Source organism: Elephas maximus, chromosome 3 (genome assembly GCF_024166365.1).
Source record: "Elephas maximus indicus isolate mEleMax1 chromosome 3, mEleMax1 primary haplotype, whole genome shotgun sequence".
In the NCBI taxonomy this organism is placed as follows: Eukaryota; Metazoa; Chordata; class Mammalia; order Proboscidea; family Elephantidae; genus Elephas; species Elephas maximus.
Genome location: NC_064821.1, coordinates 211,549,942 through 211,571,628, shown reverse-complemented (window position 1 = coordinate 211,571,628; position 21,687 = coordinate 211,549,942). Strand labels below are relative to the sequence as shown.

The window sequence follows — 21,687 nt, the reverse complement described above, 5'->3', positions numbered from 1 at the left end:
ACGTAGAGAGTCCCTCTAACCCTTCTTTCTTATCGCCTTAGGCTTTCCTACCTGTATTTTCTGCCCTGTGTTTGTCTTGATTTAACCATGCTTTGATGGAACTACTGGTGAGCTTCCATCTGTCAGATCTCAAATTAACCGTAGTGCTAGGGATAGAAGACGTGAGTGGCTCTTCCAGAGTTATTTTGCTTCCTGTTGACAGCTGATGAAGAACATGGACAATAAAATTGGTAGGATTTACCTTCTAACCACCCGTCTAGGCTGATGGAGAAAAGCCCTGAGAGTCCTATGTGTCAACCAGCCTGTGTGTCTATATTGCTTGTTCACTGAGTTTAATAAAACTCAAAACATGCCACAGACAAGCTGGTTTGAAGTAAGATCTAAAATCTCCTCAAGTGAAAGCTTCTGGAGAAAGAACTGAAGAAGGGAAAGAGGCCCTAAATTATATACAGAGTAACAATATTATTTGTCTGGTGATACTTATAATGGACAACAAGACAGATGCTTCAAATACTTCAAGTTGCAGTTCATTTCTGCTACATAAATATTTACTGAACGCTGAGCTAGGCACTGGGGGAAGTATATGAGACGTGACTCTGCTGTAATGTGACTGAGTTTTAAAAACATCAGTTCCTGAGTTCATATATTCAAATATGTGCTTTTCCTTGAGAAGCTAAATATTTATTCCAGGGATATTGTCACTACTCACAATTTTTGTAACACCTCTCTTAGGGCTTGCTTTCAGCCAATGTTGCTGTTGTTGTTAGGTGCCCTCGCGTCACTTCGACTGAGAGCGACTTTATGTAAAACAGAAGGAAACACTGCCTCACAGTCGTTATGCTTGAGCCCATTGTTGCAGCCACTGCGTCAATCCATTTTGAGACAGCCAGAATTGTTACTCCTCTCATGCTCCTTTACCTGCAGCATTGTGTTGCAATCATGTGTTTATGTCTGTCCCCAGAAGACTATGGTCTCCTTAGATGCTAAGCACTGTGCTAGGCATTGAGAATCATAAGGGTAGATCGTGCCCTCATGAAGGTTATCATTACTTGTATTAGTCTTCGACTGTTGCTGCAACAAAATACCACAAAACAACATAATTTTATTATCTTACAGCTCTGCAGGTTAAAAGTCTGACATAGTCCTCACTGGCCTTAAATCAGGGAGGCTGGATTCTTTTCAGGAGTCTCTAGGGGGGAATCTGTTTCCTTGCCTTTTGCAGCTGGAGTCCTGGTGGCACAGCTGTTAAGAACTTGGCTGCTAACCAAAAGGTTTGGCAGTTCGAATCCACCAGCTGCTCTTTGGAAACCTTATGGGGCAGTTCTGCTCTGTCCTATAGGGTTGCTATGCATTAGAATCGACTTGATGGCAATGGGTTTTAGAGGCTGCCTGCATTCCTTGGTGTGTGGCCCCCTTTCTCCTTCTTCAAAGCCAGCAAAATTGCATCTCTCTAACCATTCTTCGGTAGTTACATCCCCCTGACATAGCACGAAAGGCTGTCTGTTTTTAGGGATCCATGTGATTAGGCTGGATAATCAAATAATCCATGATAATCTCCCCAACCTAAGGCCTGTAAACTTAATCACCTCTACAGACTTGGCTCTGCCATGTGAGGTAACATGTTCACAGGTTCTGGGGATTGCAATGTGAACATCTTTGGGGGATCATTACTCTGCCTACCACCTCAATGGAAGAGAGACATGTAAACTGGCAACTTAACGCAATGTGCCCGGTGCCGTAATGCAGGGAACTTACGTACAGAAAGTGAAGAAAAGGGTGACTGGTCAATGAATGACGGTTGTAACTGATGCATTGAGAGCAGGAATAGAGGGAGGAGACAGGTTCCAGAGGTAGAATCGCCATGGTTTGTGTCTCAGTTACCTAGTGCTGCTATACCAGAAATACCACAAGTGGGTGGCTTTAACAAACAGAAATTTATTTTCCCACAGTTTAGGAGGCTAGAAATGTGAATTCAGGGTGCTGGCTGTAGAGGAAAGCTTTCTCTCTGTCAGCTCTGGAGGAAGGTCCTTGTCTCTTTAAGCTTCTGCTCCTGTTTGATCTTCATGTGGCTTGGCATCTCTCTTCCCCCATCTCTGCTTCCATGTTTAATCTCTTTTACATCTCAGAATAGATCTACTCAAGACAAATCCTACACTAATCCTGTCTTATTAACATAACAAAGGCAACCCATTGCCAAATGGGATTATAACCGCAGGCATAGAGGCACAGATTTACAACACATATTTTGGGGGGATATAATTCAATCCATAACAGTTTGGAACTGACAGGATGAAGAAGATAGGGAGAGAGGGGGAGTTAGAATGTCTTCCATATTCTGGATTGGGGCTGGGCGAGCCTCTCACTGAGATGGGGAGCATGCCGGAGGATATATTAAGTAGGATTCTTTTGGTTGCAAGTTAAAGGAATCCAAATTGAATTAAGTAAAGAGAAGAATTTATTATAAACTTATGGGGGGAGGGGAAGGTGGATCATGAAACTCAAAACGGGATTGTAATTGAGTATCAGAAAGGAACTAGAACCAGGACACAAGTACTATGGGGGCTTCTCTCTGTTTTCCTTATGTTTCTCTCATTGTGTCTTATTTTTTTGTTCTCTGAAGACCAGAATCTTCTGCACCTCCCTCCCATTGGTGAAAAAGTCACTAAAAATAGTTTCCAAATTTATTCAGAAAAAGCCCAATCTCTCTCTCAATTCCATAGTCAGGGAAAAGGGCTCTAATTGGCTCACCTGAGGCCTGGTGCCCACCCTGGTGCACATGGTTGTGGTCAGAGGTACAGTCAGTTATATTCTGCCTTCGTGGCTGCTACCATGTGGTGGGCCAAGGAGGGACTCTTAGAAAAACATGCTCCACTTCACTGGAGAAGATGATATGCTCAGTTTTGTTTGGTTTTCTCTATTTTTTAAAAAATTGCTGTGTAATTCACATACAGCAAAACGCACAAATATATGCTTGGTTTGATGAGTTTGGACAAATACGTACCCACATCCTAATCAAGATATAGAATATTTTGCATTGCTCCAGAAAATTCCCTCAGGTCGCTTGCAGTCAGTCCCAGTCCCTCAAAGGCAAACACTGTTCTGATTTCTATTGCCACAGATTAGTTTTAGAAACCCTGGTGGCATGGTGGCTAAGTGCCATGGCTGCTAAGCAAAGAGTTGGCAGTTCAAATCCACCAGGTGTTCCTTGGAAACTCTCTGAGGCAGTTCTACTCAGTCCTGTAGGGTTGCTATGAGTCGGAATCATACAGTATGTACTCTTTATTCATTTGCCTGTTGATGGGCATTTGAGTTGTTCTTGTTTTTTTTTTTTTCCCAAGTAATGAGGTCCAGGATACGGTTGAGTACAGTCTGGAGTGCAGGAGAGACTTTTGCCAGCAGTTTAGAGTTCTGTAGTTTCTAGCCTTTATGTAGAATTAAAATCATGGGGAAGTCCTCAGGCAAAGAAGGAAGGATGAGACAAGAAAATGTCCATGAATGAAATCTTGAGTATGAATGTTCGAGGAACAGATGACTTTCTAAGGAAAGGAGAGGCTGAGAGAAGCAAGGCCTTTGTGTCTCCATCGCCAGGCACTGAACCCAACACACAGAGGCTTCTCGACTTGCTAAATTTAACAGAATGGGTGCAGAGTACATGGTTATGGAGAGACTACAGAAGAAAATAGGTTGGGAGGAGAAATGGCATGAGAAGACTCGAAGGACACAATGAGCGTGGCAGATGGAATAGGGGAAGGGAGAATGAAGCCCCAGGGACCACCTTTGCTGAGTGGACCTGGGGAGAAGTCACTGAAGTTGAACGGTTAGGGTCAGACTACGCAGGGCCTGAAATAAACGTCAAATTGAGGAATTCGGACTTCGTCAGGCCGGCCACCTTTAGAGGAGCCGTCGCAGGTTCTGGAGCGGGGCGTGACACTGCCAGATTTCCTTTTGGAGAAGGCACCCTCGCGGCGTTGCACCGGCGGTGGCGGTGGAAGCTCTAATGCCCTTGGTGACAGCGTTGTGTAGTCATCCGTGTAGTGCCTGCCATGTGGCTTTGGCTTTGGCAGCTGCTGCAAGGGCGCAGGGCTGCCGCCTGATGATGAGCTCGTGCCATCCCCCGGCCGAGCGCTTCACCTCGTCTCTGAGCCTTGGCAGCACAAGGCCGAGGCCGTGGCATCTGGCCGCAGCTGGGAGGCATGCGCGCACCGGCGGCCGGGGTCTGGCTCGGAGCCCTGGGGGGAGCAGCCGCGGGCGGGGCGCGGGCGGGGCCGTCGCCGAGTCAGGCCCCGCCCCGTCCGCCGCGCAGGCGCGCTGCGAGTCGTTAGCTGTCAGGCGCCGAGCGGCGAGCGGGCGGCGGGATCCGACGTCTGCGCCAGGACCGGGCGGACTGAGCCCAGCTCGGCGGCGGCGAGCGCACAGCGGCCCGGGCTGCGGCCGGTGCCGAGGCGAACAGCGTCCGGCGGGCGGGCGGCCGGCCGCGCAGGCAGGATGGGGAACCGGGAGATGGAGGAGCTTATCCCGCTGGTGAACCGTCTGCAGGACGCCTTCTCGGCTCTGGGGCAGAGCTGCTTGCTGGAGCTGCCGCAGATCGCCGTGGTGGGCGGCCAGAGCGCCGGCAAGAGCTCGGTGCTCGAGAACTTCGTGGGCAGGTGAGCGCGCCGCCGGCTGGGGACGTGGACCGGCTGCGGGGTGCGGCGGGCGGGCGCGGTCCTCCCGACTCCGGCATCCTCCGTCCCCACCCCCGCCCGGTGGCCCTCCCGCCTGTCTTCCATCCTGCGACACAAAGCCATTTCCTCCCGGCCTCCGGTCGGCGGGTCGGGGCGGGGGTCCGCGGCCGGGGCGCCTCGCCCGCCGGGTGCGCGCCTGCCCCGGGCAGCTGGCTGCGCAGCGCGCCCCGGCGCCTCCCGGGCTCCCCGGCGTGTTCCCGGCTCCACATCCCGGTCCTTTTACTGCCGCCCTCCCCGAGGCTCTCGGCGGAGCACCCCCCGCCGCCCCGCGGAGACGCTTTCCCTCGCGCCCGGGTTCTCGGCTCTTCTCAGCTGTCTGCTGTTGGAGACCGTCGTCGCCTGCCCCCAGCAGGGGAGGCGGGGTGCGAGGAGAAAGAAAGCGTTTGTTGTGGTGAAGCTTTATCCAGCCACGCTTCCCCACCGTTCTCCTCCTGGGAGTCGAGGAATAAAAGGTGGTGTGTTCCCTGCGCACCTATCCACAGCTTCAGGCAGATACCGGGGACGCCGAGGCTTACTCCGCCGCCGGCCACCGTGCGCTTGTGTAGTCCAGGTGCCCTGTCATTCCTGCATCCTCTCGGAATGGACCCGCATCCTTCTCGTACTCTCTCTGCCCTCCCTCCCCCGCGCCAGCATCGTCATCCATTCCCTCAGCTCTTGTTTGCCCTGCGAGTCTTCAAGATAACATTCTGAATCTAAATTAGAGTTATGGTTTTCTTCGTGCCTCTTAATAAGAAAAAAAGCTAAAGAATTAATTTTTGAATTAGGAACCAGCATTTCCTCCACTGAGCAATTCACAAGGGATTAATAAGTGACCTTAACGGCCTGGCTTAAGGTGTGCAGACGTTTGCTAAGAAAAGCTCATTCGAAAGCATGTTATGAAAGCTGAAATCTGTCTCCTGGTAGTGAACCAGGTGGAAATACACAGCAGCAGAGAGAGAGAGAAAGGAGAGAGGAGAAGGAGAGCGAGCAGGAGCGAGCAAGTGAGCTGGAGAGGGGACAGTCCAGAGATTGTACTTTTTTGATTTTGCTGGTTAGTGGCTTGCGGCTTAGAAGATTCTTGTCCATGTTCCTGTTTTATTGTTTGCGTTTGGTGGTGGGTAAAATTTAAGGAGAGCTGGCTGTTCTCACATCTCCTTTGGGAACGCTGTATTCGTAAAGTGCGTATTCATTTCTCCCAGATGATGCTCCTTTTGGAGCAGACTCCTTTTTTTCCCCCTGTGTGAACTAAAAAGCCAAGGAACCTGATAAACGTGTCAAATTTGCTGACTACGTACTGGCTGATATCCTTGAGTAAGTCACTTAACACTTTGCCTTAGTTTTGTCATTGATTTCGAGTAATGAGAAAAGTGATGGTAAAGCATTTTGCCTGTGTCATCTTGGGCTGTTGGTGAAGTGACTGATGAACATGTCATTTCAAGCTTGTACGCGCGGCAGCTACGTACTCCAGGTTCAGGGCTTTACTTTCTTTGATTTTCTTCAGATGAAATTCACCGGATTTAAAGTGGCATCCATAGGGGAGGGAGGTTTGATGACCATATATTTTTGGGTTTCCACACTTGAGAGCATTCCATCAGGATGCCTTAATAGTCATTTAATTACGTTTGTGTTTTAAAACAAATAATGATTAAGAATGTAAGTTCTTAAAGTGCAATTATCCTATTTTTATGCATTTTTTATATGCGTATTTGGATGAGCCTGTATTATCAGTGCAGTTTGTGGCAAGAATTTTTGAACCTAATGTCAATTTTGTATACGTATCTCAGTTCTACTCTCCAGGTTTTCAAATCCTAACACACTTCTTAATGCCGTAATTTACTCATATATATATATATATGAGTAAAATATCTTAGCTTGAATATTTTTCATGAAAGAATGGAAAATAGGTATAGTATAAATACACAAATCACAGCATTTACCAGAATGCATTAGTAATTTATAATACTTTTGAAAGTTTTACCAATTGTTTATTACTGTTAGAATGTCAAATCGAACGATGGACATAGAGGAAAAAATCATTTAATGACAATATACGACCTTTAGTATTACCTGGCTAGCAGACCTTATATATTAGGAGGAAATTTAGTTCGAAAGGTCATTTGACTTTAATAAAGGTTTCAGTCATTAAATTATTGAGGAATCTAATTTCTAATTATAAACCAGCCTTAGGGAAGAAGGGGTTTTCTATTTTGATAAGAGATTTGGCCTAGGAAGAAAAAAGTATGCTTATTCCCTTATAACGTTTTAGCCTTTTATTATTCAGATATTTTGCAGTAGAGATAAGGCCCTTTCCTTTAAGGATGCCAACGTCCTCTTTTCTGTGTAGTTGTTTTCATTTTAAGCCTCGGACCTAAAGTGCAGTTATCGAATGTAGTCATAAGACAAGAGGTCATTGCTTGTGTAAATGAATGGTGTTTGCTTGTGATTTGAGCTTGTTCTTCAGAAAATAATGATGCATTTTCTCCTTAATACTTAACAATTCACACTTTTGGAACTAACCATATCTTCTCTCAGATAGCTTGCATTTTATTTATTTTTGACACCACTGAGTGAATTTGGATGTGAATATGTTTACTTCATTTAACTGCAGCTGTAAAAACCGATTTTGGGGTGACAAGTTTGAGATTGTTATGAATAAAATGAGTCATGAATGAACCACTTGTTTTTGGTGTTCTTGCTGAAGTGATGAATTTGCATGTTAATGTGATATAGTGTGACTAACCAGATTGTTCTTTCGGTTGTTCAGGATGAGATATATGCTGGTAGTGAGAGGCAGGGTAAGGTCTACGGAACAGAAGCTGAGACTGAGGGTCTGAATATAGGGGTTCAGTAGTTAGCTTGTGGTCTCCCCATTGGTCTGGTTTATGTATAGAATGATTGAATTTATTCAACTACTTTCATGTCTATTTTTTTAACAGTAAAATGAGGATGATGACAATAAAGCTTAATATTTATTGAGTGATTGCTCTGTGGCAGGTGCTATGCTATACATGTGTTTCCATGGATAATCTCATGTAATTCTCATAAAAAACCTAAAAAAGAAGGTATTCTTTTTGAGTTTTATTTTACAGAAGAGGAAACAGATCTAGAGTGTTGGAGTAAATTTCTCGAGGCTAATTTAATTTTACATAAAACAATGGAGCTAGGATTCTACTCCAGGTATTTGTGTTCCATGTTGTTAGGTGGCACTGAGTTGGTTCTGACTCATAGTGACCCCGCGCGACAGAGCAGAACTGCCTTCTAGGATTTTTTACCCGGAAACCCCAGTGGTGTAGAGGTTAAGTGCTACCGCTGCTAACCAAACGGTCGGCGGTTTGAATCCACCAGGTGCTCCTTGGAAACTCTATGGGGCAGTTCTACTCTGTCCCATAGGGTCGCAATGAGTCGGAATTGACTCAATGGCACTGGGTTTTTGGTTAATCTCTACGGACTCACTATGAGTAGCAGTCAACCCAATGGCAGTGAGTTTGGTTTGGTTTGGATTTAATCTTTATGGGATCAGATCCTGGAGCTGCTAGGTGGGTTCCAACCACCAACCTTTGGGACAGCAGCCAAATGCGCTATCTGTTGCTCCACCAGGGCTGCTTCGCGCACCATTGCCCATGCTAAATCACTGTACCATATTGAAGTTTATGGATTTCTGGGATTAATGCTTTTAACTTCTTTTTCTGATCGCACTTAAAATACCACCTATGTAAATATGCTATATGAACAATTACATGTATTGTATTTATGTATAAATCTGCAGAGGATTTGAGGTTACTCCTTAGACAGAAGCAACTTTAGCTACAAGGTAAGTATTTGCCCTTACTCTAGTAGGTCTTCTTGAAGGGAGCTTTAAATGTAATTGTGTTGTTTATTTCAGTTCTGAGTATGTGTTCAGAGTGCATAAAACTTTCTTATAGAGGTGTTAAGTGAAAGCTGTACTAGTTGCTAATGTGCAAATGTTTTTTAATGATATACTTGTTAGAAACATTAGCTCTTCGATGGAGGATTCCGTGTTATTTTATTCTAGTCTGAGTGACAAATAGAGTTTCAACTCTGCACAAATAAAATAGATTTTGCAGTTAATGGGGATCAAATAAGAGATTTAAAAACAAGTGACTGTGTTGGGGGAAGTTCATTTCACTGTGGCAGTGTTCCAACAAAGTGTATACACTTAGCCGTGAGGTTTCCAAAGCTGTGTATGTTGGTTATCAAATTAAGGTCAATTTGGGGGGAGAACCTTAAAAATGAGCCATTTGATGCGTTTGTTGAATAAACATGACCAGATAATTAAAAACAAATCTAAAATCATTTATATGGCTTAGATAGACACTGGAAACCCTGGTGGTGTAGTGGTTAAGTGCAACGGCTGTTAACCAAGAGGTTGGCAGTTCAAATCCACCAGGCGGTCCTTCGAAACCCCATGGGGCAGTTCTACTCTGTCCTATAGGGTCGCTATGAGTTGGAATTGACTCGACGGCAGTGGGTTTTTTAGACAAACACTAATCTATTCTTAAGTCCTTTTACTTACTTCAAGAGAGCATTTAAAAACTGAGGAGGTAGGAGTCCTCTAGTTGAAAATGAGATTAGACGCAGAAGCATTCATATTAGTAAAACTTCTTAATTCAGAAATAGGTTTGTTTTAGGGATAGGACTTTGTTAACACATCAAAGCATCTGAATTAGTGAGTATTTTTCAAGAAGTGGCTTCCAGGTACCATAGTTATCAGATAAATAGGTGCTGACAATTAAAATGTGATAAATTATTGAAAACCATGGTTCATGGTTTCCAAGGATCTATCTACATGAAATACAAAAACATGAAATTTTCTTCATCCAACAATGAATTGGTGGAACCTGGAATCCCAAAGACATTTTTTTTTTTTTTTGGCTTTAACAAGCAGAAATTTATTCTCTCACAATTCAGGAGGCTAGAAGTCCAGATTCAGGGTGCCAGCTCCAGGGAAGGCCTTCTCTCTCTGTTGATTCTGGGGAAAGGTCCTCGTCAACAATCTTTCCCCGGTCTAGGAGCTTCTCAGTTGAAGGGACCCTGGGTCCAAAGGACAAGCTCTGCTTCTGGCACTTCTTTCTTGTTGGCATGTGTTCCCTCTTCTCTCTGCTTGCTTCTGTCTTTTATATCTCAAAAGAGATGGAATCAAGATATAACCTAATCCTATAGATTGTGTCCTGCTTCATTAACATAACTGCCTCTAATCCTGCCTCATTAACATCATAAACCCCCATTGCCATCAGTCAATTCTGACTCATATTGACCCTATAGGATGGAGTAGAACTGCCTCATAGAGTTTCCAAGGAGCACCTGGTGGATTTGAACTGGCAACCTTTTGGTTAGCAGCCATAGCTGTTAACTACTACACTACCAGGTTTTCCCATTAACATCATAGAGATTAGGATTTACAACACATAGGATAATCATATCAGATCACAAAATAGAGGACAACTACACAATACTGGGGACCATGGCCTAGCTGAGTTGACACACATTTTTGGAGGACACATTCAATCCGTAACACTGGCAGTTGAGTTGATGCTAACTCATGGCTACCCCATGTGTAGCACTGGGACAATCCAGATCTGCTCATCTGCCATCGCATCCCCTGCATCGGTGCACACCCAGTGGCTCGTGGGCAGAGGTGCTCAAGTCTCTGCTGATCCAGCCACATTTTTGCCCCCTCCTTCCTTGTCATCATAGGCTGCAGTAGGAAATGTCCTTTCTGGCTATGGCTTTGGATAGAACAGTGATAAAACTAATAAATAATCAGGATGACAGCAATTATGTCTCAAGTATTCTTCTTTTGAAATTGTAATATAGATGAAGGTTTCAGAACAAACTAGCTTCTCACTAAACAGTATACATACTGTTTTATGACATTGGTTAACAACCCCACGTCATGTCAACACTCTCCCTTCTTGACCTTGGGTTCCCTATTACCAGCTTTCCTGTCCCCTCTTGCCTTCTAGTCCTTGCCTCTGGGCTGGTGTGTCCCTTTAGTCTTGTTTTGTTTTATGGGCCTGTCTAATCTTTGGCTGAAGGGTGAACCTCAGGAATGACCTCATTACTGAGCTAAAAGGGTATCTGGGGGCTGTACTCTCGGGGTTTCTCCAGTCTCTGTCAGGCTAGTAAGTCTGGTCCCCAAAGGCATTTTTGCTGAATTAACATTACATAATATACTTTTAGGTTATCACAAATTCTAGTTGGTAGAATTTAATTATTGCAATCAATTAAATTTTTTAAATCAATAATGTCCCAGAAGCAATATAACTAAGTGAGCTGGACTGAATGATTAACAGACATCAAAAAATGCACTTGATTCAACTTCTTTAAGAATGAAGTTGAGCAGACAGCCATTCAGAGCCTTGGAGAAATGGACACTTAACAGGTAGCTATGCTAGAGGGCAGGCTGTTGGGTTCTCTATAAATGGAACAAACGTTTAGTACATTAGGTGTTTTTGTTACATAGTTCCTTTTTGGTAGGCCCCATGAGTGAAGCTAAATTATGAAGCTTTGTTTATTATTATTATTTATTTAATTTTTAAGAGATAGCTGCGAGCAGCTAGAAAGAAATTGGTGTTTTTTCCTTTCCCACCATACCCAAGTTAAGAGAGCCTCAAGCTACTGTATTGCATAGAATAATCCAACTTAACTTCCTGTCTGACCAAAGCTTTTCCTATCTTTAAGCCTGTTTTGCAATTTCTCACACTCTTAGCATTAATTAGAAAACTCTATGAGTTGGAATTGACTCGACGGCAACGGGCTAATGGATTATACTAAACACTTTTCTATGAAGCGGAGGGAAGAATGGAACCAATATTTGTTTAATCCTTATTGGGACCTGTTATATAGTTCCATGCCTTCTATACCTTACCTATTTTCACATCACCATGTCAAAAGAGGAAGAACTGAAAGTTAGAGAGACAAGTCATTTGCCTGGGGCCACACACTAGTAAGTGGTCGAGCTGGAATTTAGCCTTGGATATGACATAGGTAATCTTGAGAAATGGGGCAGGCGAAGTCAGTAAGCATGCATTTACTGAGTTCTGACTAAGTGTACTGAATAAGAACAGAGACATAAATATACAAAAACCGATGGATGTATAAAAAGAGAAAAACACAGGGTAAGGTATGAGACCACGTGGTCAAAATCAGTATGGAAAATGAAGGCAGTTGGGTATAATGCAAGCTAGTTGGATAGAAAAAACTCATACTGTCAATTTATATTTTTAAAAAAACCAAAATAAAGTGCACCAAACAACCCTGAAAAACTGTAATTCTGAAATTGAGCTGGGATCTAAGTGAAAAGTAGATAATACGTGAGTTTCCCGTGTCATTTGGCTGCCAGTATCGTTTTAGCTCAAGGCTGCCTGTACTAAAGTATCAATGTCAAAGCAGGGAGGTGGCGAACTGTGTCTCAGTGTGAGACTTAACAACAAGGCATTGAATTTAGTCTGTTACTTTATCACAAAGAGATAGTATACATTGGAGAGGACCTGAGAGAAAAGTAGCAGGAAAGAAAAAGAGGTTGGAGAGATTAAAAGTGTAACTGAATGCAAAAACACAAAACAAACCAAAAAAAACCCCACAAAACCCATTGCCTTCGAGGTGATTCCAACTCATACTGACCCTATAGGAAAGAGTAGAACTGCCCAACAGTTTCCAAGGCACAGCTGGTGGATTTGAACTGCCAGCCTTTTGGTTAGCAGCTGAATGCTTAACCACGGCGTCACCAGGGCTCCAAGAGGCTGCAGTGAAGACTATTTGACAGTGGGATGGATCCAGCCAACTGCTTTAAAGGACCTTCAAGGCACTAATACTTATGGAAGGTGGAATTCTATTTTCTTTTTGTAAGAATAAGGTATTTAAGTGAAAGTAGTGGAATGAATTGAAGACAGAAATGTCAGGGAAATGCTTTGCGGGCAAACCTGAGAATGGACTGTGTTGTTCAGAGCGTGGGAAGTGAGAGGGTTGGGAAGGGTGGATACTAAACGGTGTGCATATTCTTGAATGAAAAAGTGTTCCAACAAATTAGAGGGTTTATTAATACCACACTGATGATTTTTCCCCCAGTCACAGGTAGCTTAGCTTTCCTTCCTTATGATTCGCAAGGACTGGCATTTCACTGGGTTGCTGTAAGAAGCTTTCTCCTGGCTTGATCTTTGCTACCTTCCTGGAGGCCCCCAAGGTCAAAACCAGAGCCAGCGTTGGGTTTGGAACTTGGTGTTCAGAAGTAGGAGTCCTGCATCAGTTCATTGTCTTCTCTTCCTCCTCTTATTGTTTTAGGGTGCCTCCCTCTCATCCTCACCCTACCTCCTCCTCTTCCCGTCACCTTCCGTGGGTCCCTCTTTTTCTCCTCCTTGATAGACCAGAAGTGACATTAAAACATTGGTTTTCCACAAGGAATAGTGGAAGGAGTCAGGAAGCAGAATTTTGCTCAGGCTAAGACAAGGTAACTTGGCCAAGATAGTTTACTCTTGAGTAAATTATAACTTTTGCTGACCAGAAGGGCCAGGAAGAGACACATGAGATATTTTCATATTTTCATATTCAAACATTTATTCACTTCATGGACATTAGCTAGAAAGTTGTGCCTGGGATGGTTACTGAAAGGCCAAGTTTATGAAAAGTTATAAAGTTATAAAGGGAAAGGTCGCTATTTAAAGAAATTGGCGATCGTTTTGGTAAAATAAAAGATATATTTGTGTAGCAGATATTCATCCTTCAGTTTACCTACTTCATAGTCTTGCTTTTTCTGGGTTTAGGTTCTTAGAATGATTCCCATAGATTTCCCAGAAATTATTTTAACAGTGAACTTCAACAGGCACTAATATCATGTTAAATCCTCGATGTTAACTGGTAAGACAGACATGGTAGCTATTGGTGATACATTGGATCCCTAAATTATCTGAACAGTGCAACATTGCCTCAGATCTTGTTTTTCTCTAGCATCCCTAATGGGAGCTATTTCCAGGGGTTTAAAGTGTGCTTCACTGCTTCTTCGTGACAGTGACTTATTTTAATTTCTCATGCTTCAGGGTTATGACACCCCTGTGAGTAGCACATATATACATATTAGATATGGACAGGGCCTCCAAAGGACCTCACTGTCCTTTAGTGGCCTGGAATTGAAAGCACTAATCCATATAAGTAATTAATGGATGACTAATCTTGTTTATGATATTTGTTTTCTTAGATCCACAAAGAGCCAATATTTGAAAAGGAGTCTTGCCAATGGAGTGCAGGCTTTTTGGGCTGATGGAGATGTGTTTGAGTCCCACCTCTGATTCTTGCTCGAAGCTTGGCCCCTGTGCAAGGAATTTAACCTCAATGAGACTTAGTTTCCTCATCTGCAAAATAGGGATAATAATACAGGCCTTATTTTATTTTTTATGTGTGTGTGAGTTCTAAGTAAGATGATATACGTAAAGTGTCTGGCATGTAATAAGCATTCAATAATTGATAACTGTTAGTTTAAGGAGTCCCTGGGTAGTGCAAATGATTTGCTGCTAACCAAAAGGCTGGAGGTTTGTGTCCACCCAGAGACACCTTGGAAGAAAGGCCTGGCAATCTACTTCCAAAAAGTCGGTCTTTGAAAACCCTACAGAGCACAGTTCTGCTCTGACACACATGAGGTCGACATGAGTCAGAACTAACTCAATGGCAGCAGGTACTAATATTAGTTTAAGTCTTTTATTTAGACTGGACATTTTCTGAATATTTTAAAAACAAAAGTCAGTTTAAGAGGGAAAATAGATGATAATGTGTATTTATAATTTTTTTCTTGTGAATGTTGGAAAATTGTGCTGCATCAAAACGCTAACTTATAGATCAGGCTAAGGTAGTTTAGAGAATATTTGGGCCTTCTTTAAAGAAACCATGGTCCACGTTTAGCATTGCCACAGTGTATTTGTTTTTTCTTTAATTGGATGCACAGAACATAAACCCAGTGTATACACCCTTCCCTCTCAAGGTTTCAGAGCACTTTTCCACTTAGTCTTTTACTAATCCTTATAATATTCCCAGGCTGATAGTAGAAGTATTTTATTGACTTCAATTTAGAAATGAGGAAAGATTAAGCTGGAAAAAGTTAAGTGACGTGCTAGGGTTACATGGTGAATACTCCAGGTAATGAAGATAATAGAATGAATATAATAGAGATCATAGAATTAAAATGGATTTTGGTGAAATTTATTTCAGACCTTTTCATAGAGCCTTAATTTTAAGGATGGTATTTGATTCTGTGATATGAAGTAAACCATTCTTAGCGTATCTTTCTCTTCTGGAAATGTTGGATGAAATTGTAGGCAGAGATGGGGTGGAGTCGGAAAACAATTGGGGAAATTTAACTGGAGAAACAGACTGCTTTGCAAGAGCACGGACTAAGCTGAAGGAACAGAGAAGATCCACAGCCAGGGACCAGGATTTAAGAGAAAAAACAGTGGTATCTGGTGTTATTAGACCTTGAAAGAAATACGAACGTTTTTGTAGTAGATGCTGTGGTAGTAATACATGACGACTGTTTTCGGTGGAAGGATTCATATTCCGACTTGATTGGCATTTTCTCAACTTGATAACCACAAAGTTTAGCTCTGAACTAGTTAACTGCTTCCATTTGGAATTTTATTATCTTTATATTACTAGGTATGGTTCAGAACCTTGTATAAGAATAGCTTTGGGCGTCTTATCTAGAGGAGGTTTAAAACTGTGTGTGTGTGTTTTATATTTTTTGGTTAAAAACAACTGAGATCCATTCTTTTCGTATATTTAAATGAAGGGAAAAGGCCCACAATCTATTTTCATGGATCCTAGTATTCATGGTTTTCTGAGTCCGGCTTCCTAGACAACAACTATTGCATGCTGAGAATTTTGCATTCTCACTAGAAATACTGATATAACTAGCTGAATACTGACTGTAGTCTTGGTGGATTCAATTTAGGAAACAGAACATAGTCTGTTTACTTAACCCTAAAAAATGTATATATCATGTTGTCTCAGTCTGGGTTGTCTAGAGAAGCAAACCCAGTAAAGCATATAACCCAGACCCAGTGCCGTCGAGTTGATTCTGACTCATAGCGACCCTATAGAACTGCCCCATAGAGTTTCCAAGGAGCGCCTGGTGGATTCGAACTGCTGACCCTTTGGTTAGCAGCCGTAGTGCTTAACCACTACACAACCAGGGTTTTCACGTAAAGCGTATACATATATGTATATATAGAGAGACAGATTATATCAAGGAAATGGCTCACGTGGTTGTAGAAGCTGTAACTTCCCAAGTCTGAGAGTTAGGAAAGAGGCTTCTCCTGATTTATGTAGCCACAGGGGCTGGCAACCCCAAGATCGGCAGGCCAGAGAGAAGGGTGTTACTCACAGGCTGTGAATATCGACAAGTCCCAAGATTGGCAGGGAAGACCACAGGTAAGCCTCTAGCTCAAGCCCCAAGAACTGGAGGTCAGGTGAACAGGGGCCAGCTGCAGGATCCGGAACAAGCAAAAGTTCCAGCAAGCAGAGAAGTAAGAGCATGGCGGTGGAGGGTGGAGACATGAAGGCCGAGGGGGACAGTGAGCCGCCACAGGGCTCACGCCTGCTGGTACCTGCTCACATTAGATCCCATCATAGGGTTGATCAGGTATCGTATCTCAACAGGGAAGTGAGTACAACATTATGTGACTGCCAAAACACTGAGAATCATGGCACAGCCAAGTTGATACAGGATCTTAACCATCACACATCACAGATGTGGCGGCCTGTATATGTAAAGGTTGGCAGCCCTGGACCCGGTGCAGCAGTTCTACTCTGTCATATAGGGTTGCTATGAGTTGGAATCGACTTGATGGTAGTAGGTTTTTTCACTCTGTGGTAAGGTCCCCGGGCAGTGCAAACAGTCTGTGCTCGACCACTAACCTAAACGGTGGTAGTTTGAACCTACCTAGCGGCACCATGGAAGGAAGGCCTAGTGATGCACTTCCATAAAGATTACATCCAAGAAACCCTATGGAGCAGTTCTGACCTGTAACACATGCGGTCGCCATGAGTTGGAATTGATTCGATGGCAGTAGGTTTACTCAGTGGTAGGGAGTCCCTGGATGGTGCAAAATGTTAACGCAGTCAGCTGCTAACCAAAAGGTTGGAGGTTCAAGTCTACCCAGATGCACTTGGGGGAAAGGCCTGATGATCTACTTTTGAAAAATCAGCCGTTGAAAACTTTATGGAGCACCATTTTATTCTGGCACGTATGGAATTGCCATAAATTGGAATCTGCTGCGTGGCAGCTGGTTGGTTGGGTGGTACTCTGTAGTCCTTGCTCATGCTTTTCTGTCCATTTGGTTGCCTTGTCTATTTGCCCAACTTGTTTCAGCCGCTGTGAAATCAGGAGCTGTGTCTCATTTCTCATTGTCTACAACACAATGGTCCTCCTGCAGCAGGAGCTAAATGAATGAGTCAGCTACATGATTCTGTACAAGCCACTTACCCAGGCTGAGTCAGCCCTTCTTAGTGGAGCACGGTATCAATTTAATGGGTTGTGGCAGCCTTAAAAGAAGTATCAAAGTACATTCCAGGTAGTGATGGTAAGTGGTGCTTTGTAAAACTTTTACATTAGTTATATGTTTGTATATGTGTACTACCTGTTGTCTGTCTATTCTGACTCAAAATAACCCTATAGGACAGAGTGGAACTGCCCTATAGGGTAGTGCCCCAAGGAGTGGCTGATGGATTCAAACTGCTGACCTTTAGGTTATCAGCCAAGCACTTAACTACTGCGCCATCAGGGCTCTGTATATGTGTACTAAGCTGCATTACAAAATGTATCTCTTACTATGAGTTGTCCTCAAAATTGTTGAAAGCCTCTGGGCCAAATTAAATCTAATAGTATCCCTAGTCCTTTCTTTGATGATTCTGTATTTAAGGTAATCCAGCCAAATGCAGAAATTATTGAACAATATTATTAATATCACATGTAAGTAAAATTTTACTGAAGATAATTCAAAAGCAGCTGCAGCAGAAGAAAAAATTCAAGCCTCAAGTTGCAATAGTGAAGGATTCTATGGGGCAAATATTAAATGATGCAGGAAGCATCAAAAGAAGATGGAAGGAAGACACAGAGTCATTATACCAAAAAGAATTAGTCAATTTTCACCCCTTTCAAGTGGTAACATATGATCAGGAATCGATGGTACTGAAAGAAGTCGTGCAAGCTGCACCGAAGGCACTGACAAAAAACAAGGCTCCAGAAATTGACGGAATATCAATTGAGATGTTTCAACAAACATATGCAGCGCTGGAAGTGTTCACTCATCTATGCCAAGAAATTTGGAAGACAGCTTCCTGGCCAACTGACTGGAAGAGATCCATATTTATGCCTATTCCCAAGAAAGGTGATCCAACTGAATGTGGAAATTATAGAACAATATCATTAATATCACAGGCAAGCAAAATTTTGCTGAAGATCATTCAAAAACGGCTGCAGCAGTATATTGACAGGGAACTGCCAGAAATTCAGGCCAGATTCAGAAGAGGACGTGGAACCAGGGATATTACTGCTGATGTCAGATGGATCCTGGCTGAAAGCAGAGAATACCAGAAGGATGTTTACCTGTGTTTTATTGACTATGCAAAGGCATTCAACTGTGTGGGTCATAACAAATTATGGATAACATTGCAAAGAATAGGAATTCCAGAACACTTAATTATGCTCATGAGGAACCTGTACGTAGATCAAGAGACAGTTGTGCAGACAGAACAAGGGGATACTGTGTGGTTTGAAGTCAGGAAAGGTGAGCATCAGGGTTGTATCCTTTCACCATACCTATTCAATCTGTATGCTGAGCAAATAATCCGAGAAGCTGGGCTATATGAAGAAGAATGGGGCATCAGTATTGGAGGAAGATTCATTCACAGCCTGTGTTATGCAGATGTCACAACCTTGCTTGTTGAAAGTAAAGAGGACTTAAAGCACTTACTGATGAAGGTCAAAGACCACAACCTTCAGTATGGATTACACCTCAACATAAACAAAAATCCTCACAGCTGGACCAATAACCAACATCATGATAAAAGAAGAAAAGATTGAAGTTGTCATGGATTTCATTTTACCAGGATCCACAATCAACACCCACGGGCAGTAGTGAAGAAATCAAAAGATGCATTGCACTGGGAAAATCTGCTGCAAAGGACCTCTTTAAAGTGTTGAAAAGCAAAGATGTCACCTTAAAGACTAAGGTGCACCTGACCCAAGCCATGATGTTTTCATTCACTTCATATGCATGCAAAACTGGACAATGCATGAGGAAGACTGAAGAAGAATTTATGCCTTTGAATTGTGGTGTGGGCAGAGAATATCGAATATACCGTGGACTGCCAAAAGAGTGAACAAATGTGTCTTGGGAGAAGCACAACCAGAATGCTCCTTAGAAGCAAGGATAGGGAGACTATGTCTCACATACTTTGGACATGTTATCAGGAGGGACCAGTCTCTGGAGAAGAACATCATGCTTGGTAAAGTCGAGGGTCAGCAAAAAAGAGGAAGGCCCTCAACGAGATGGGTTGACACAGTGGCTGCAACAGTGGGCTTAGACAATTGTGAGGATGGCACAGGAGCGGGTAGTGTTTTGGTCTGTTGTACATAGGGTCACTATGAGTTGGAACCAACTTGATGGCACCTAACAACAACAGCATATTTAAGTGGTAGGACATACCTTTTTATTATAGAAGGTGCAATTCACAGTGTACTATTCCACTAGTACGAGGTAAAATGGAGATCATTTTATTGTTTTTATTTTGTTATATTAACTAATTGTAATTGAAAAAGTAACAGGTACAGGTGATAAAAATTCATATGTTCCAAGCAGGTATGCAATAAAAATTGTCTTTTTCTTATCCCAGATTTCTTATTTATTAGAATGTCTAATTTACCTACATTCCTGCTAGATTTCTTCTGGGTTTATGTTTTGTTTGTATGAAATTTGATATTTGAGGGCAGAGAGAGTTTAATAAACTTGTTTGTTTATAGGTAGAAGGCAAAATCAACTGAGAAAGGGTTGTTTGAAAATTATATTAGCAGATGGATTTGTGCATTCACCGAGTCCTTTACACACGGTCATATTATGAGTGTACTGTGTGCCAGAAAGTGTGTGAGGCTTTGTGTGTACAACAGCTCCTTCAATGAGCTTAGTGACCCCGGAGAGTACAAGGGTTGATAAGCACTGTACTGTTATTATCAAGGTGAGCAGGCTAACAATTCTTAGGAGAAGTATTTTTTGGAAAATTGTTGCTGGGGTCATGATGCTGTTTGCAAATATTTGAGGAGCTATTAATTGCAGAAAGATTGCAATGACTCTTTATATTTCTAGAAGATAGAAGATATGGGTGAAAGGTACAGGCAGACAGACCCATTCTTAATGTAAGAGAGACTGTTCAACACACCAGTTTAAAAATGGGCTGGGTTGTCTGTGAGGAGTATGTATTCCATCACCATAAGTACAGGGACTGGCTGGTGCCTTGGCATCGTGTCTGGAGGGAGTTTGAACAAAAGGATTTTGAACAAAAGGACTTTGAAGGTTCTTTTCAACTTAGAGGCTATGATTTGGCTTGCTGGATGTCAGAGAGAAACCTGGCTTTAAAAAAGAAAAAAAAAGTATGTTTCTATAGGCTATCTCTAGTAGGTGAGAAATGGCAGACATATAAAAAAAGGGTTAAGACCTCCCTGGGCCCAGTCTTCCCAGGCCTTTGAAAAATAGTGGTGAATGTCAGTGTGTGAATGTAAAGACACTGGAGTTTTTTGTGGAATGGCTAATTCCATGAAGCAGCTATGGATAAAGACGTTTTAGTGGTAAAGTGTATTTATTCTTTGAAAAAAGAATTAACAGCTAGATTTTAAAACCTGCCTTTCCTAAATTCCATTTCTTTCAGTAGTATACCAGTCTAGATACTTAAAGAAAATAATTTGTTAGTCTTCCTTCTTTTTCACCTTCTTCTTAGATCTAATATATATTGAAATTTCTTTATTCAAAACATCTTTTAGGTTCACCCTTTCCTCTTCATTCTCATTTCCACCGTTCTAGCCTGGGCCCTCCCACCACCCACCACCTCTCCACCACTTGATTACTCTGACAGCATTCTGTCCTCTCACTTCCTGCATTTCTCATTCATCAGTTCCATGCTGAATGTTGTTGCTCCCAGATTAATTTCCAAAATGCAGCTCTGTCTCTGTCTTTCTTAGGAACCTGCAGTTACCACCTCTGTTTTAAAATCTCTCTTGGTTTTCAAAGTCTCCTACCTGTCTGGTGTTTGTTTTCTGCTTCTCCTGAGTGTGTATTTTCCTCTACTTTTGTCACCTCTTCTGTGTATGCTGTGGTCGTTCCTGATTGTATAGGAATGCAAATGACCTGGGCAGAGCATGATATTTTGTGACCAACAGGAATTAAAATAATCCACTCATATTTGAGTACTACTTTGTGAAAGACACCGTTTTGCCCTCAACAGGGTCTCGTGTAGACTAGCGCAGAGCGTGCTTGAGAAGTTGTAGTGTTGAGGCTAAGAAAATGTACTCTGTGAAGCTAGACTGCCAAGTTCACATCGTGGTTCTGCCACTCAATGGCTGTATGATTTTAGGAAATTAATTAACCTCTCTGTACCTCAGTTTCCTCATCTGTAAAATTGGGTAATCGTAGTACTTACCTCATGGTATGGTTGTGAGGGTTAAATTAGTTAATGCATGTAAAGCATATAGTGCTTGGCATGTAGTAACACAAAACAACCCAAACACACTGTCGTCGAGTCAAATCTGACTCATAGTGACCCTATAGGACAGAGTAGAACTGCCTCATGGAGTTTCCAAGGAGCGCCTGGTGGATTTGAACTGCCGACCTCTTGGTTAGCAGCCATAGCACTTAACCGCTACTCCACCAGGGTTTCCTGTAGTAATGTAGTTATGTGTTTATGGTTATTATTGTTGAGGATGGGAATTTAG

The 21,687-nt window shown here is 42.6% G+C and overlaps 1 protein-coding gene across 8 annotated transcripts in view; it reads left to right on the top strand.

Annotated features, from left to right (window-relative positions):
- Nucleotides 1-4,337: 4,337 nt before the first annotated feature.
- DNM3 (dynamin 3) overlaps nucleotides 4,338-21,687 on the top strand; it is a 735,481-nt gene continuing 718,131 nt past the window's right edge. For all 8 annotated transcript variants that reach the window (XR_007516879.1, XM_049881209.1, XM_049881210.1 and 5 more), the window contains exon 1: nucleotides 4,338-4,646. Coding sequence is in view for 7 of the 8 variants with exons in the window: in XM_049881209.1 (XP_049737166.1) it covers nucleotides 4,486-4,646 (161 nt within the window). In the remaining variant the exon portion in view is untranslated. The remainder of the gene's footprint in view (nucleotides 4,647-21,687) is intronic.